The following is an 18,183-nucleotide window of genomic DNA, read 5'->3' as shown; positions in this document are numbered from 1 at the left end:
GCTCCTGATAGTTGTTGGCTTCTTCTTCACACCTGGGCCCTCGGCAAAGACACTGGGGTAGAGGGGGGAGGTTAGGGGTTGCCGGTGGTCAGGTGAGGAGTGTGGGCAGGGTTCCCTCTCACCACTCCTGATGCCTTCTAATAAAAAAGGCATTTCAGACATGAAAAAAAAAAAAAACGAAAGAAAGATTTGGATACAGATATTGTATCCTGCAAATAGTAGTGGTAGATTGAGAAATAAGATCTAAGGGAGATACAAGGTCCAGCCTTTCACTTCAGTCAAGAATCTCTCTTGGAGACTCAAGCAATGCTTGAGGATCCAGTTGAAGGTTGGTTTCTGTTCCTTCCCCTCCCCTGGGTGCAGGTATGGGCACATCCTCATCCCCTCCAAGTGAAGATTCCTCCACCGCCATGTTTGTCCCGTGTGACCCTGCCCCATTCAGCAGAGCTGATAGACCTCGTGTGGTCACCTGACCCAAGGACAGCCAATCAGGAGGCTGAGCTCAGATGTGGTGAGCTGGGCCAATCAGAGTCTCTCAGGAACTTGAACTGGAGCACAGGAAGTGGCAGGGGCAGGGGAACTGAACTGAGCTGAGCAGATGCAGGAAGAGAAACCAGCATAGGAATGTGGGATCAGAGACTTGAGAGTCGTGGTGAACAGACGTGGTGCCTGCGCAGGTGTGCTGAGGAGGTGGAAGTTGCAAGACACAGAAAAGATGTAGAGAGCTGACAAAAACTCATTTTGGTTAGTGGTGGTCCAGTGATGGAATTCTCACCAACCATGCTGGAGACCAGGACATGATTCCCGGCCAGTGCGCCACATGTGTAGCTACCACCCACCCATCTGTCATTGGAGGCTTGCATGTTGCTGCGTTGTGGAACAGGTTTCAGCAGAGCTTTCAGACTAAGACAGACTAGGAAGGAAGGCCTGGCTATCTAGTTCTGAAAATCAGCCAATGAAAACCCTATGGATCACAATGGTGCAATCAGAAACCAATCACGAGAACAGGGTAGGACCAGGCAGCATCTCATTCCACTGTGCGTGGTGTCGCCATCAGTATAGCTGACCAGATACAGCTTAAAAACAACAACCGTTCTTGGAATCAAGAGGAGCGGGGAGTAACAAGAGGAAGGGCAGCCGGCAGTCCCTGTGGCTGAGTCACATTCAGTGCTGGGAACCATCAACACAGTTCCAGCACTGTGGTCCCAGGCTGTCAGGCCAAGGTTCTTGTCTTGTCCATCAGTCAGGTCTGTCTTCCCCCGCGCGCCATATGCATACTCATGTCTCAAAAAGAACACAGCCTTCATAAGAGGAAACACACACAACAACAGTCAGGATGCAACTCAGTGTCACCAGGAAGGAGCCCCTGTACCCCCAACACGCTTCACTCTGGGCTGTATTTGCACAGATAAAATCTTTTGATACTTTTATTTAGCTCCGTTAAAATAAGCCAAAATGATCACAAATGGTGAAATCAATAAACAAAACCCCACACCTACTGACTAAACCAGATGCCCCGTAACTTCTTGCTGTCGAGACATTTCCTTGGACTTCTTGCTGTTGCCACCTGTTTCAGATCACCAGAAGCACAGTGAGGCCTACGGCTGCCAGGCACACTCCCACGGTGGTCACTACAGAGATGGCATCAGAGACCTGAAACAGAGGGTAGGGTGGTTAGACTCAACCTCAGGGATCTAACCACTGATATATACACCAAGAACATTCAGCTCAGGAAAGACCCCATCTGGCCTTTGTCTGCTAATCCTAATCCTGGGGTACCACCTCCCTTTCACCATAGCCCCTCTACCACCTTACAAGGGAAGAACTGAATCCTGTCCCATCCTGAGTCTGGTGCACAGCCCGAGGGTAAACATTCCTGGACACCAAGAAGGGACGGTTCTCTAGAGCCCTGCTCCTAAACAGAGGGGGCTTCCAGAAGACAGATATAGCCCCAAACCCCCATGGAGGGAGGGTCCCTGCCTTATCTGAAGGCTACCTTAGAAGGGAGTTCTACAGAGATGTGGTTGCTGTGGAAATGTGCCTTCAAGTGTGTATTTGAATTAAAAAATTAAGTCAGGCTCTTTTCTAAAAGAAATTCTTTGGCTGTTTGGTTTGACAATGACACCTGGCTTTGTTATGTGAATTGTATAGCAGACAGTCGCCATTGGTTGAATGAGTTAAATCTGCGCCTCCAAGGCTGGGAGGGAAATATGTACACAAAGCATGCAAGCAACACACAACATGCCAGAAACTCCATCCTTTGCAATTTTTTGACATTTATATTTTTTAATATGTTCAACGTCACCTAAAATGTATGAGGGGATACTCATTTCTTCTAATTATTTGAGACCAGGAGTGGTCCTCTATTCTTGTAAAAAAGATTAAAAACTTTTATTGGAACACAAGTCCATCATTTACATATTGTCTATAGCTGCTTCGGAGCTACAACCACAACAGCGGATACAGTAGTGCACCAGCGACCATCTGCTGGGTAAAGCCGAGAATATTTACTGCCTGGCCCTTTCCCTTTAAGGGAGACGTTTCCCCAGTGGGACCTGGCTTTTGCTCCTCCTGGCTCCCACTGCTCCCACTGCTTCTACTCCTTGTCAACCTTTCCCTCATAACCTCCAGCTCATTTACTAGCTTCAGATGAACTGAAAGAATTAAACTAGACTCAGCTCAGGTCTTCTATGAAGCCTTCCTTGATCAGGGCCCTGGAGCAGAACACACCTGGTTCAAATCCCACCCCTGCACAGTACTAGAGACTCAATGCCTAAATGTCTAGTGAGTTGGATGAGTTACTTAAATGCTCTGAGTCTCAGTTTCCCCATCTGAAAAGTGGGGATAATAACACCTGCCTCCATGCTGTAGTGAGGGCCTGTCTCAGGGAGGGCTCCACAACGGAGTGATCTTCGTGGTTGTGACTCATTTCCTGGTCCATCGCCATCCTGACTGCACTGCTCTGTGTTGCCAACTTCGTGTCTTCCTCCCCACGCTCATTATTGCCGCGACTGTGACGTCCTCAAGGTCAAGGTTTGCATCTCTGCTGTCTGGCCTTGTCCACCCTGGCCCAGCCCACCGCAGAGGCCCAGCCACTGTCAGCTGAAGGAAAGAGCTGGTTCCTGGGGATGGGGACAGAGGCTGAGGACATACCTGGTCACTGCAGGCGACTCCATAGCGCAGCTTGTTCACAAAGTGCTCGCAGTTCCTGCTGGTCAGCTGGTAGAGCACCTCCTGTCCCACCAGCTCCTCCGCCTGCCAGACGATATTTCTGGGAGGTAGGGGCGGGTACTTGTTATCATGCTTGTTATTGACCCGGTACCTGTCCTGTCCAACCACCACAGACAGCAGTTCCTTCTTCACTACAGCTCTATCCACCACGGCTGACATGAGACTGGCTGAACCAGCTCCAGCGATTTCACCTGTATATTCACAAAGAGGATAGAGAGATTGGTCCCGGGCAGGGCTACAGGGACTCAAAGCTGGCCGGGGGTGGACAGCCTCATTGTCCGCCATCCTGCCTCGTCTCAAACTCAAGGAGAACAGGTGAGACCCATGGCCGCGTGATTGGAAAGGTCACTGGGATTTCCTGGGTTCAGCTTCCTCATTCCTCAAGTGAAGGATGTGAAATCTTCCAAGGGACCTCAGGAGTTCAGGTGTTCCTGAAAGCACCAGAGGGCAAGGTAGCCTGTGGCAGAGCAGAGAGGAGACCAGACAGGCTACATTGCAGTCCCAGCTTCCCCCTCACTAGTTTGTGGCCTCGAAAAGACACTTAACCTCCCTGAGCCAGAACCGAGGAGCCCCAGCAGGCTAGGATGGCATCTTGAAATAGTCAGAAAGGAACCAACTGAGAAAGACAGAGGCCCAGGTCCCTGACCGGGCTTACTCACTGTGTGCGTTCAAATAAGTCCCTTCTCTCCAGGCCTCAGTTTTATCATTTACAAATTGAGGGGTCTGGGCCAGGTGATACCTACGCTCTTCTAGCTCTACATTTTCCCATTCTCCTCTAAGTGGACATCAGCCTTACCCAGGCCTGCTGGGAAGCTGCAATGAGACACCTGAAACTGTCACGGAGGGCCCAATGGACACCAGGGTGTCAGATGAATCAGCTGACGGCAGCCGGATTCACAGAGAGCCTATTGGTGCAGTGTCAGTCTCTGAAGGTTGGCCAGTTTCTAAATTTACTCATTTTTTTTTGTTTTTGTTTTTGTTTTACTTTAGTTCACTGGTTTTCATTTTCTTTTCAAAAGGGCATTTTAAAGAATGCTAGCTTTGTCTTTGCCCTGCTCACTCCAGCTGCTGGAGCAGGGACAGGGGGCAGAGAGGAGAGGCCTCTGCAGAGGAAAAAGCAGAGAGAAGGGTCAGCACTCAGCCTTGCTGGACTGCAGATCCCAGAAAGAAGGGGAGGCTGGAGGAAACCAGGTTACGGTAGACATAAAGTATCTCCCAACCTAGTCACGCATTCTCTGCTTCTAATCTCTCCTTCCCTGCCCCTCAGCCTTCACATCTTTTTCCCTATTCCCCTACCCACCTCTCTCCCCATCTGCATCCCTCAGTATCCCCAAGCCCTAGTCTCTCTCCCTTTGTTCTCACTCTCCCCCTCCCTGTCCCTCCAAAACCAAAAACCAAACCCACTGCTGTGGAGTCCATTCGGACTCAGAGCTTCCCTGCCCCTCAGGTGCCGCTTATCTGGGATGCATTGTTTTCTTTCTCCTAACTGAGGGCGCCCTCCCACATATTATTAGCGAGGCTGCAAAATGGTACTCTGGGCAACAGTTTGCCAGTTTTCTGTTAATATTCACTTCCCGTATGATCCCACAATCCCACTCCTACGTATTTACCCAAAAGAAATGAAAACCTAGGTCCACGCTAAAAACAAACAAAACAAAACAAAACAAAACAAAAAAACCCAACAAAAACTCTTTGGGAACGTTTAGAGAGGCTCCCTTCATTACTGTGAAAACCACCCAAATTTCCTTCAGCTAGTGTAACAAAAGGTGGTACAGCCATACCATGGAAAACTACTTAGCAGTCAAAAGGAATACAGCGCGGATACATACTACAACAAAAATGTGTTATGCTAAATGAAAGAAGCTAGACACAAAAGACTACCTACTATATTATTCTATGCATATGATGTTGTGAAAAAGACATAACTATAGAGGCAGAAGGAGCCCTGGTGGCACAGTGGTTAAGAGCTCAGGCTTCTAATTGAAAGGTTGGCAGTTCGAACCACCAGCTGCTCCCTGGAAACCCTATTGAGCAGTTCTACTCTGTCCTATAAGGTCGCTATGAGTCGGAATCAACTCCACCAAAACAAGGAGTGTGGTTGTTTTGGTGGAGAGACAGAGAAAAGATCATAAATTTCTAGGAGCTGGGTGAGGATGTTCACTATGTAGGGACACAGGGGAATTTGGGGGGATGAGGGAACTCTTCTATCTTGATTGTTACGGTGATTACCTGACTGCATTTATCAAAGCTCATAGAACTGTAGAGAGTTTTACTATTTGTAAATTATACCTCAACGAACTTAATTTTTAAAACCTAAACTTGAACACACACACACGCTGTACAACTGCTCTGAATGGTTGTGTAGGGTTCTGTTGTATGCAGGTATCTACTTTGTTCAACCAGCTCCCTACTGCTGTGCACTTCTGTGGTTTTCAATGATTCTGCATTTTCTTTAATGCCATGAAGCTTCAGAAGGAAGGGGAGGTTGACTCAGCACCTAGCCAGGCCCTGCTCCAGTGCCTTCACACACACTCCTTCATTTCAGCCCTCCAGGACCTGGAAGGCAGATATCCTTATCCCTGCTCTACAGAGGGTGCAGCTGAACTAGCAAGGTGAAGTTACGTGTTCAAGGTCACACAGTCGGTAAATGCAGGGGCCAGGATCCCAAACTGGCTCTATGTAACTGGGAGGCCCACGCTACTTCCATTACACTAGGCACTGTTGTAAATGCCAGTTGTCACCTATTTGACGGAAATAATTGTTTCTTACTCTTTTCCTATACCTCCTGAATAAGAAATGCACAGGAGATTGGACACATGTATCAAGTACAGTGGAGAGGCTGGAACTGAGCCCCATTCCGTCATGGAAAAAGGTCAACAGTCTGTCCATAGACTTATGATAAAGAGGACTAGCAGTTGATACTCTCAGCAGGGAAGAGCATGATTCATTCAACAAATATTCACTGAGTGTTAATGGACCACAACTACCACAGCCTCCACCAGGCTGGTTTCAGAACAACTAGATGGTACCCGGCTACCATCACCAACTGCTCTGACGGGATCATAATTGAGGGTCTCAGACAGAGTGGGAGAAAAATATAGAACAAAATTCAAACTCACAAAAAAAGACTAGACTTACTGGTCTGACAGAGACTAGAGAAACCCCAAGAGTGTAACCCCCAGACACCTTTTTAACTCAGTACTGAAGTCACTCGTGAAGTTCACCCTTCAGCCAAAGATTAGACAGACCTATAAAATAAACAATAACACATGTAGTTCAACCATGTATACGAGACTAAATGGGCACACCAACCCAAAAGCAAAGAAGAAAATGCAGGAAGGGACAGGAAACTGGACAAATGGAAACGGGGAACCCAAGGTTGAGAAGGGGAGAGTGTTGACACATCATGGGGTTGGCAACCAATGTCACAAAATAATTTATGTATCAACTGTTTAATAAGAAACTAATTTGCTCTGTAAGCTTTCACCTAAAGCACAATAAAAAAAAAATTAATTTAAAAAATGTTCCCTGAGTGCCTTCTGTGTGCCAGGCACTGAAGTGAGGACAATCACATAATTCATCAGGCATCTGCCCACACTTCCAAACTCCATGCTTATGTGTAAATATGGCCCATCCTTACTTGGAGGAGCCAGGTGGATCACATAACCATCTCCCACGTAGATGGCCCAGTGCTGGTAGCCAATGCGAAAAATCTCAATCAGGTCTCCAAGATTTGGTCTGTCCTGCAACAGAAAAACAGAGACAGGCATCGTTGAGCCCTCCCAGAAACATCCAAGCACTCCCTCAGCCCTGGTCACCAAGGCAGGAAACAGGGAGGGGAGGTCTCTTCACACAGGTGGAAGCTCCTTCCCTTTACTGAAGCTGCTGGGGCTGGAAAGGTGTTCTTCAGGGAAGAAGGAGGAGATGGGGAGGAAGTCTATGAAGTCGGTGTGCACAACTTGGTGTGAGTGAGTTGTAGGCACGGAACATGTTTGTGATTCCTGAGCACATCTGCAATGCCTCATAGGGGTAGGGGTCACAGGCCGCACATCCGGGCCTGAGTGAGGCTTGAGTTATAGAGCTCTGACTGGCAAAGCCCAATGCGCCAGACATAGTGCTAAGCCCGTGACCCACATTACCCATCACTCCTTTGGGTGAGAGCATCATCACCCCATTAGACAAATGAGGAGACTGAGTCTCAGGAGTGTGAGGCCACTTGCCAATGATCCTTACCTAGTGAGTAGAAGAGCAAGTTTGAAACCTAGGGCTGAACGTTTCTAACATTTGTGCAGCTCCAGGCAAGGAATTACAGGGTGGGGTCTGGAGTTGGTGGTGGGGCAGTGCCCTCCTGGGATTCCTGTGTACAGAAGGCACATTGTCCTGGCCCGGGTCAAATGTGAGACACACCCTAGGCATAGGAATTTTGTGTCAGGAATGCTCCGAGGCCAGCCACCACCCATCCTCCACCTGACGGATAAGCTGGGTCACATGGGGTGGGACCTCCTGGCTAAGCATTTGAGCTCCTGCTGGGAGTGGTGAGGTTACCAGTCAGCTGGAAGCCTGGCAGGGACATGGGTTAAAAGTGAAATCTTTGATGACCGGGTCAGGAGTCCACTTGACCAAAGATAGGATGATTTGAGCTCAAAAAGAATAATAACCGTACATAGATGGGAATACATCAAATATGTTAACATCCATGAATTCTTAATGATATTTTTAAAACTTCTGGAGGATGCCAAGGAATCACCACATTATTCTAAAAACTGGTAAATATAATGACCCACAACTACTACAGCCTCCTCCAGGCTGAGTCTTGCACAAGTAGATGGTGCCTGGCTACCACCACCAACTGCTCAGACAGGGATCACAATAGAAGGTCCCGGACATAGCTGGAAAAAAAGGTAGAACAAAATTCTAACTCACACACACAGAAAAAGAGTATGCCCCCCAGACACACTTTCAGCTCAGTACTGAAGTCACTCGTGAGGTTCACCCTGCAGCCAAAGATTAGACAGGCCCATAAAACAAAAGGAGACTAAATGGGCACACCAGCCCAGGGGCAAGGCCAGAAGGCAGGAAGGAACAGGAAAGCTGGTAATAGGGAACCCAAGGTCGAGAAGGGGAGGGTGTTGACATGACATTGGGTTGGCAACCAATGTCACAAAACAATAAGTGCATTAATTGCTTAATGAGAAACTAATTTATTCTGTAAACCTTCATCTAAAGCACAACTAAAAAAAAATAAAATTATTAAAATAAAGAAAAACAATAATGACAAAAAAAAAAAAAAAAAAAAAAAAAAACCCTGGTAAATAAGGGAAAAAATTGAAGCATTTCCTAAGTGAACTACACTGGAGAACTAAATTAAAAATGACAACAAAATTCAAACCTACAAAACAATACATATGGAGTACTATTATTTATGGACACAAATGTGTAGAGAAATACTTGGAAGGACACACACCAAATTGTGTAGAGGGAGAAGTATCTACGAAAGGGAGGATGTTGAAAGGGACTTGTAGCCTTAATGCTAATAGTTTTTGTTTGGGCTTATTTATTTATTTAAACCAGGAGAATGTATTATGTATTTCCTCTGGAATAAAAAAAAGACTAATCAAAAAAGTAAAGACTTTGAAGTCAGACCCACCTAGGTTCAAAACCCCTGTCTGCCTCTTGGACAAGTTACTTCATCAGAGTATGGGTGCCCTTATCATAGAATTGGGAGTAATTATTCCTACCTGACAGGGCTGCTGCCAAGATTAAATACAGCCCCTAGCAGATGTTGGAGGAATGCAGCGAGTGCTCAGGAAATGTGAAATGTGGCTTTTATTAAGTCTGAAGGAAAAAGCAAGGGACGGAACAGGGGCAAAGGGATGAAGGGAAAAGCTGAGGTGCTGACAGTGTTTGGAGGTGAGGGGTCAGGAACACCTTCCTGAAAAGCCCCCACCATGTCTCCACAGAAGTCTGAGCCATTTTCCTGGACCCTCCACCCCTGCTCCTGCCAGGGACCAACTGAAGAGACTGTGACCTAGGAGGTGGGCCCTGGCCAGTGGGCCCCTCAGCACTGAATGACTGGATGACGGCTTGGAAAACCTCAAACCCAAACCCAGGGCATGTTGCTCCTCAGCCTCAGTGGGCCAAACCCCACGCAGCCACTGAGACAGGGAAGCCTCTGGGCTTGTGGCCCAGCACTGTGGCTCCTTCCTCCCACTGTGTCTGAGAGAACCGGATCCTCAGGCCCCCTCAGCATGTACCTTGTGTCCCCTCTGTGCCAGAGCTGCAGACCAATGAGGAAAACAGGCATAATCACCACTAACAGGATTATTGTTGCTGTTTGAAATAAAAGCTTTAGAAATCTTTCTGGGGCACTTACCGAAGACACCCTTCCTGCAAGACGGTGTCTTGTGCGTTTGGTTCAGCTTTCTAAGAGTTTCATTTTCTCACTGGCCCTACCCAGGAATGTAAATGTTTAAGAAACTGAATCAATGTTCACCGAGTATCGTCCTGTCTGGAAATAAGACCAGGGCAGATGCCCAGTCGACAAGTGTCTTAGGCTGTGTTCTCTAGAGAAGCAAAGCTGGTAAAGTGTATAAATATATACAGAGAAAGATTTATATCAAAGAAATGGCTAACAAGGTTGTAGAGACTGGAACGCCCCAAGTCTGTGGGTCAGGCTGGAGGTGTCTCTTGATAAACATAGCCACAGGGGCTGGAAAACCCAAGATCGGTAGGTCAGAGAGCAGGCCGTTGCTCACAGCTTACGAAGATCGAGGAATCCCAAGATCGGCAGGCAAGATTGCAGGTAAGCTGCTAGTCCGAGTGCCAAGAACCAGAGGTCAGATGAACAGGAGCCAGCTGCAGGATCCAGAGCAAGCAAAAGCCCACGAGCCTTGCCAGAATGTCTACTTACATTCGATGCGGGCCACATACCCAAGGAAAATCCCCTTCAACTGATTTGCCACTCACAGCAGAACAAATCACGGGGGTGATCAAGTTATACCGATCTCAACATGGGAGTGATGACAACATCATAAGTTTGCCAAACCACTGGGAATCATGGCTTAGCCAAGTTGACACACAATCTTAACCATCACAACAAGTAAGTATGGAAATCAGTGTTCCCAAATTCTGTCTTACCAACTGCTACAGCAGAAATACCACAAGTAGGTTACTTTGGCGAATAGAAACTTATTCTCACACAATTTAAGAGGCCAGAAGTCTAAAATCAGTTGTGCCTGCACTAGGGAAAGTCTTTCTCTGTCGGTTCTGGGGAAAGGTCTTTGTCATCAATATTTCCCTGGGATAGGAGCTTCTCAGCACAGGAACCCTGGATCCAAAGGACACGCTCCATTCCTGGCTGTTCTCACTTGATGGTAATGAGGCCCCTTAGCAGAATTGCCTTTGATGCCCATAATTCCACCAACAGTCTCTTCAAGGCAACCTGGGCTTTTGTTGCTCTAGTTGTTGTCAGGTGCCATTGAGTCAGCTCTGACTCATAGCTACCCTACGTACAACAGAATGAAACACTGCCCGGTCCTTCGCCATCCTCACGATCATTGCTATGCTTGAGCCCATTGTTGCAGCTACTGTGTCAATCCATCTCGTTGAGTTATCTTCCTCTTTTTTGCTGACCCTTTACTTTACCAAGCTCGATATTCTTCTCCAGGAACTGATCTCTCTTGATAACACGTCCAAAGTATGTGAGATGAAGTCTCACCATCCTTACTTCTAAGAAGCATTCTGGTTGTACTTCTTCCAAGACTGATTTGTTCTTTTGGCAGTCCATGGTATATTCAATATTCTTCTCCAACACCATAATTCGGTGGTGTCAATTCTTCGATTTTCCTTATTCATCATCCGTTTTCTGCATGCACGTGAGGTGATTGAAAACACCATGGCTCGGGTCAGGTGCACCTTAGTCTTCAAGCTGACATCTTTGCTTTTCAACACTTTAAAGGGGTCTTTTGCAGCAGATTTGCCCAATGCAATTGTGTCTTTTGATGTCTTGACTGCTACTTCCATGGGTGTTGATTGTGGATCCAAGTAAAATGAAATCCTTTACAACCTCAACCTTTTCTTTGTTTATCATGATGTTGCTTATTGGTCCAGTTGTGAGGATTTTTGTTTTCTTTATGTTGAGGTGTAATCCATTCTGAGTACTGTCTTTGATCTTCATCAGTAAGTGCTTCAAGTCCTCTTCACTTTTCAGCAAGCAAGGTTGTGTCATCTGCATAATGCAGGTTGTTAATGAGTCTTCCTCCAGTCCTGATGCCCCTTTCTTCTTCATGTACTCCTGGTTCTTGGATTACTTGCTTAGCACACACATTGAAGAAGTATGGTGAAAGGATATAACCCTGATGCACACCCTTCCTGACTTTAAACTACCCAGTATCCCCTTGTTCTGTTCAAACAACTGCCTCTTTATGTAGGTACAGGTTCCTCGTGAGCACAATTAAGTGTTCCGAAATTCCCATTCTTGGCAAAGTTATCCATAATTTGTTATGATTCACACAGTTGAATGGGTTTGCATAGTCAATAAAACACAGGTAAACATCTTTCTGGTATTCTTTGCTTTCAGGCAAGATCTATGTGACATCAGCAACGATATTCCTCGTTCTATGTCCTCTTCTGAATTACGCTTGAATTTCTGGCAGTTTCCTGTTCATATACTGCTGCAGACGCTTCTGAATGATCTTCAGCAAAATTTTCCTTGCCTTTGATATTAATCAGTTTAAGACTGGAGAAGTTGGTAAAAATCTCTATTTTCTTTGTCTTTGACCTTAGCAGTTGGAGAATAAATTTGAGTAATGTTCATATTAACTGGCCTTCCTTGTAGGTGTATGGATATTATCCTATTACTGACAGTATTGTACTTCAGGATAGATCTTAAATGTTCTTTTTGACGATGAATGCAATGCCATTCTTCAAGTTGTCATCCCTGGCATAGTAGGCCATATATGATTGTCTAATTCAAGATGGCCAATACCAGTCCATTTCAGCTCACTAATGCCTAGGATATTGATGTGTATGAGTTCTGTTTCATTTTTGATGATTTCCAATTTTCCTAGATTCATATTTCCTACATTCCATGTTCTAATTATTAGTGGATGTTTGCAGCTGTTTCTTCTCATTTTGAGTCATTTCACATCAACCAGTGAAGGTCCCGAAAGCTTGATTCCATCCAGGTCATTAAGATCGACTCTGCTCTGAGTAGGCGGCTCTTCCCTAGTCATCTTTTGAGTGCCTTCCAATCTGAGGGTATCATCTTCAGGCACTGTATTAGGCAGTGTTTCGCTGCTATTCATAAGGTTTTCACCGGTTAATTCTTTTCAGAAGTAGACTGCCGGGGCCTTCTTTCTAGTCTATCTGAGTCTGGAAGCTCAGCTGAAACCTGTCCGCCATGAGTGATTCTGCTGGTATTTGAACACCGGTGGCATAGCTTCCAGCATCACAGCAACATGCAAGCCCCCGCAGTATGACAAACTGACAGAGGCATGGAGGCTAAAACTCTTTCAGCCTCTATCCGTTCACAGTTTCAAAACTGCTTCCACATTTGAGGTATATGTTAGAGTAACACCCCACTCCCAGTGCCAGATTCTGTCTTAATTATCTAGTGCTGCTATAACAGAAATACCACAAGTGGATGACTTTAACAAACAGAAATTTGTTCTCTCACAGTTTAGGAGGCTAGAAGTCTGAATTCAGGGCGCCACCTCCAGGGTAAGCCTTTTTCTCTCTGTTAGCTATGGAAGAAGGTCCTTGTTATCAATCTTTCCCAGAGCTCGACATGTAGATATTAGTGGAAACCCAAAATCCATTATCACCTGTGTCTGGAGGGGGGCTGCTTTTTTGAGGCACCAGAGTACTATCCCTCCCAAGATTCCAAATAAGTATCTCCTTGTTGGCTTCCACTCACAGGCTGCAATATCCTGGGCAAACAGTACAGGAAGGCAGGTAGGGTTGGGGAGGGGCCTTCACATCCTCACTGTGGGGCATGTGGGCTTGTCGCAAGGACCAGTAACTTGCCTTCTTCAGGCTCTTAGAACAAAAGAGCTTTATCGTGAAAATTCAGTTAGACTGAAACTGAAGCTGGAAAACTCTCCAGGATTCTCAGCATCTCTGCAGAACCAGCTAGCCTCATGGCCTGTGTGGTCTTGCTCCCATGGAAACTCAGCCTCTCTCAGCATTTCCACTCCATTCGGATCTGGTTTTAGTGGGGTGACTCTGGGAATATTCTCAACCCTTAATTCTAGAAAGAGATAGTGGGGTTGGCTTAGCTAATTACCTCTTGCCGCCATTGGCCAGAGTCCTTTGGTTTGAGCCCCACTGAGGATTCTGGGCACCTTTTGAGTGTCTGACCTTGAGTCAGGTGGTCTTGGTTCATCCAATCAATGCCATCCCCTTGCAAAGCTACCACAGCCCTGATTCGGAGAGCAGGAAGGCCTGGCTGGGTGCTTTCAGCTGAAGGGAACTTCGGCGGGGCCAGCATAGTGACTAATCGGACTGTGCAGGGAGGCGATGGGAAGAGACATCACCGTCCCCATTCTGGGGCTTGCAGCTTTTCACCTAATCCAGTCTGTTCAGAGGGCCAGAAAATCAGGCTGAAGAACCACATAAAAGGAGAGTCAAAGCAAGGGCAGGTGGGCTGGGAATTCTGTTTGTCCACCTGTCCATGCAGCTTGTAGGTGGGAAAAGGGACCAAAGCTCTCTCTACTGGGCAGAGAGTGGGGCAGAGGCAGGTCACACACCCAGCCTGCTGGCAAACAATAGGACTACCGCCTGAAGTACATTCATGTTTAATCTTTTTATATTTTTTTCTTATTTTATAAAAGGTGATAAAAATAAGACTTCATGTAATTATGAGCCCAAGAGACAGAAAGGGCCACATAAACCAGAGACTACAGCAGCTTGAGACCGGAAGAACTAGATGGTGAGAGGCTACAACCGATGACTGCCCTGACAGTGGACACAAAAGAGAACCCCTGAAGGAGCAGGAGAGCAGTGGGATGCAGACCTCAAGTTCTCTTAAAAAGACCAGACTTGACGGTCTAACTGAGACTAGAAGGACCACAGAGTTCATGGTCCCCAGACCTTCTGTTAGCCCAAGACAGGGACCATTCCCAAAGCCAACTCTTCGGACAGGGATAGGACTGGATTATAAGATAGAAGATGATACTGGTGAGGAGTGAGCTTCTTGGATCAAGTAGACACATGAGATTATGTGGGCAGCTCCTGTCTGGAGGGGAGATGAGAAGGGAGAGGGAGACAGAAGCTGGCTGATATGGACACGGGAATACACGGTGGAGAGGAGTGTGCTGTCTCATTAGGGGAAGAGCAACTAGGAGTATACAGCAAGGTGTATAAAAAGTTTTGTATGAGAGACTGACTTGATTTGTAAACTTTCACTTAAAGCACAATAAAAATTAAAAAAAATAAAAAATAAGGCTTCATGTTCCCCATTCCTTCCCCAGCCATCCAGTTCCCCTCTCTGGAGGCAACATTACCAGTTTCTTGGTATCCTTCCAGGAATATCTTAGTTTACAGATACAACCTAACCTTTTAGATTGAATCCTGCCTCATTAACATAATTGCCTCTAATCCTGCCTCATTCATATCACAGAGGTAAGATTTATAACACATAGGGAAATCATATCAGATGACAAAATGGTGGACAGTCACACAATACTGGGAATCATGGTCTAAGCGAAGTTGACGCAAACTTTTTGGGGACACAATTCAATCCATAACAAGCACCTTCCCCTTCCTGGGGCCCCCACGTCCCCCAGGACCCTTACTTCTACCTGCATGGATGCTTGTGCTGCACCTGCCTGCAGCTGTCTGTGCTCCCTTCATGGCTCTGGGCTCCATCTGGGCAGCGATCCTGTGTGCTGGTCCCTCCCTTCCTCATCTCCAGGATCTAGGGAAGGCCTGGCATATCATGGGGCAAAGGAAATATGCATAGAAGAGGGAGGGACTGTCAGCATGCCGGGACTCCTGCCAACTCCTGCTCTAGCCCAACCCAAGGCAGCAGTCAGTTTGAGCTCAGCGGACCAGAGAATATCTCCACTTGGAAGCATGAGGGGGCATTTCACTCTGTCTCCAAACTTCTAAGGCCATGGCTAAGGCACTGTCAACAGCAGTCAGTGGGAAGTCAGAATCTTGCTAGTCACCCTGCCTTGACAAGGTAACAGATAAGGCAGGCACTGGGGAGGGCCCATGTTCTTCCAGAGCCATTCTAGATGCCCTTCCTTCGTAATTATTCCATTTACCATAATTGTATGAGGCCTGCTTGCTCCTTTTCAGTCTAACAAGTTAAGCTGGGCCTGCCACTTCCAGAACATTTTCCGATTCAGGAAATCGGGGCTAGTGGGAGAGACGATTTCACAGATCAGAGGCAGAAATGAAAATGAACTTTATAAGGGAGGAAAAGCCATGGAAGAAAGATGAGAGAGAGGAGATGTTTGGACAGAAAGGGGACTGAACCCCAGCTGGCTCCAGGGGCAGACAATTTTGTTACCACAATTTTGCGAGTTAGAGCCTCCTTCCACCAAACAGCCAATTCTTGAGACGGGGTGAGCTTTATTATATATACCACTATTTTTTTTTTTTTTTTTATGGAAACAGAGGGGAATGATCTCCTAAAGCTGTCTGTCTCTAGGAACTGCAGGCCAGCTCAGGTTTTAAAGAGAATTGGGCCATAGGTTTTAGGAGCTTGTGAAATGTGAATTCTCTTTCTATTTGGTTTCAGTGGTTGTATTTCAAACATGTTGATCTTTTCTTGCCATTATCCCATCAGCCCAGGGGGTGGCTGGTGCCACCCTTCATCCTGTTTGACAGGCTTAGATTGATATCCCTTGTTTTCCATGGTCCTAGGGAAAGCATTAGTTAACATTTAACTTTTAGGGGAGTTAACAGCAAAATCATACTTGGAGACAGAGACAGGCTAGGGAAAAGAAAAATGGCACAGGCTCTGATCAAGATATGGCTGAGCAGACTATTTCATTCCCAGAGACTCTGGGTCCCCCTCAGGCTCAACTCAAGTGTCTTTTCAGCTGTATCTGAGTTATCAGGGCCCTGGCCCAGGCAGACGCAGCCCCTTTCACAGGATTCCTATGTTCCCCGCTCTGTGTCAGACCCAGAGAGGAGGCCGGCACTGCCCAGAGGGGCAGGGATACAGACTTTTAAAGACAAATCACTTCAAAACATGAGCACTGGAGTTAGCTGTGCCCAAGGCTGGCAACCAGCCTGAGACCTTTCTAGTAAATGAGCCTCCAGTTTTGAATCACTGATAAAAAGCTTCGATGGACTTACCATAGCTACCTCAGCCTTCCTGGAAGGAGGGATGTGCAGGCAGTGCTCTGCTGCTCTTGGACCAGCTTTTCTTTCAACACTGAGAATTTCACTTTCGAGTCTGTAAAAATGTCATGGGGGCGGTATCTGACTTTTTCAAATAACTTCGCAAGAGGGGAGGAGAATCAAGATCAATAGCCCAAGGCTGATTCCCACGAGGTGGAGGTCAGACATACCCCCACTCTCTAACTTTCTTACCAATTCTGACACCAGCCATCCCTCTCCCAGCACTCTGTACTCCTCTGCTGGGTTTGAAAATTTATTGTGTCCTCGTGAAGTCACTGGTCCTACACTCTAATGTGATATTTAAACAAATGAAATTTATTGAAGGAATGAACCGTGGGACAGCATGTGTTCAGCTTGGTTGTAAGATATGCTCTGCCTTACAGGCAAAACAAAGAGATATTTGGCAAGTAGAGTGAGTACAGATGACAACTTCACATCAAAGCAATGGCAGGAAAGGAGGTGAGATTTACAAAGGTGGCAATTAACTGCGAAACTTTACATCAGTTTCTAGTCTAACACAAATCTCTCAGACTTGATAAAATTTAACTAAGGCAATATTTCTAAAATGAAAATTATAAACAATTTTGACATGAAAGTTTAGTGATATGGAAGTTAGTGATATATTTACAGTTGGGCCAACTTAACTGGAGTCTTTGGATACAGGACCGACCATTAGTTACACAAAAAAAGCAAAAAAAAAAAAAACCAATCCCATTGCCGTTGAGTTGACCCTGACTCACAGTGACCCTATAGGACAGGGTAGAACTGCCCCATAGAGTTTGTCAGGTGTGGCTGGTGGATTCCAACTGCTGGCTTTTTGGTTAGCAGCCAAACTCTTAACCACTGAGCCACCAGGGCTCCAATGGTTAGTTAGGAAAGTGAAATAAACTGCTTAATTAGCTGAAAGAAAAGAGATAATGCCTAGGCTGTTGCTGGGAAATTTCCTTAAAGTGGTTAAAATAACATGTTTAGCTATGTTCTTGTTAGGTGCCGTCGAGTTGGTTCCAACCCATAGCAACCCAATGTACAACAGAACAAAATACTGCCTGGTCCTGCTCCATTCTCACAATTGTTATGCTTGAGCCCATTGTTGCAGCCACTGTGTCAATCCATCTTGTTGAGGGTCTTCCTCTTTTTTGCTCACCCTCTACTTTACCAAGCATGATGTCCTTCTCCAGGGACTGAGTCCTCCTGACAACACGTCCAAAGTATGTGAGATGAAGTCTTGCCATCTTTGCTTCTAAAGAGCATTCTGGTTGTACTTCTTCCAAGACAGATTTGTTCATTCTTTTGGCAGTCCATGGTATGTATATTCAGTAATCTTCACCAATACCATAACTCAAAGGCGTCAGTTCTTTGGTCTTCCTTATTCATTGTCTAACTTTTGCAGGCATATGATGCTATTGAAAACACCATGGCTTGGGGCAGGCCCACTTTAGTCTTCAAGGTGACGTCTTTGCTTTTGAACAATTTAAAGGGGTCTTTTGCAGCATATTTGCCCAATGCAAGGCATCTTTTAATTTCTTGACTGCTGCTTCCATGGGTGTGGATTGTGGATTCAAGTAAAATGAAATCCTTAACAACTTCAGTCTTTTC

General features: G+C 46.2%; 1 protein-coding gene across 2 annotated transcripts; it reads right to left on the bottom strand.

Moving 5' to 3' along the window:
- Window positions 1-1,408: 1,408 nt before the first annotated feature.
- Window positions 1,409-16,621, bottom strand: LOC126080973 (phospholipase A and acyltransferase 3-like). Of its 2 annotated transcripts, none has more exons than XM_049892297.1 (4): window positions 16,543-16,621; window positions 6,872-6,974; window positions 3,154-3,422; window positions 1,409-1,653 (listed from the first exon to the last, which is right to left on the bottom strand). In XM_049892297.1, the coding sequence occupies exons 1-4, from the start codon at window positions 16,543-16,545 to the stop codon at window positions 1,573-1,575; spliced, it is 456 nt and encodes a 151-aa protein (XP_049748254.1). In that variant the 5' UTR covers window positions 16,546-16,621; the 3' UTR covers window positions 1,409-1,572. The 2 variants fall into 2 exon arrangements, 1 of the variants encoding a protein (XP_049748254.1); XR_007518270.1 differs by having other exon boundaries at window positions 1,567-1,653; window positions 2,859-3,422.
- Window positions 16,622-18,183: the final 1,562 nt, after the last annotated feature.

The sequence above is a fragment of the Elephas maximus genome, chromosome 7, assembly GCF_024166365.1.
Source record: "Elephas maximus indicus isolate mEleMax1 chromosome 7, mEleMax1 primary haplotype, whole genome shotgun sequence".
NCBI classification, from domain to species: domain Eukaryota; kingdom Metazoa; phylum Chordata; class Mammalia; order Proboscidea; family Elephantidae; genus Elephas; species Elephas maximus.
This window is presented reverse-complemented; position numbering and strand designations above follow the sequence as displayed.

Coding starts and splice junctions, on each gene's coding strand:
- LOC126080973 (XM_049892297.1), bottom strand. Junction 3,423..6,871: donor GATCCACCTGGCTCCTCCAA/GTAAGGATGGGC, acceptor GTGAATATACAG/GTGAAATCGCTGGAGCTGGT. Junction 1,654..3,153: donor GAGTCGCCTGCAGTGACCAG/GTATGTCCTCAG, acceptor CCTCTGTTTCAG/GTCTCTGATGCCATCTCTGT.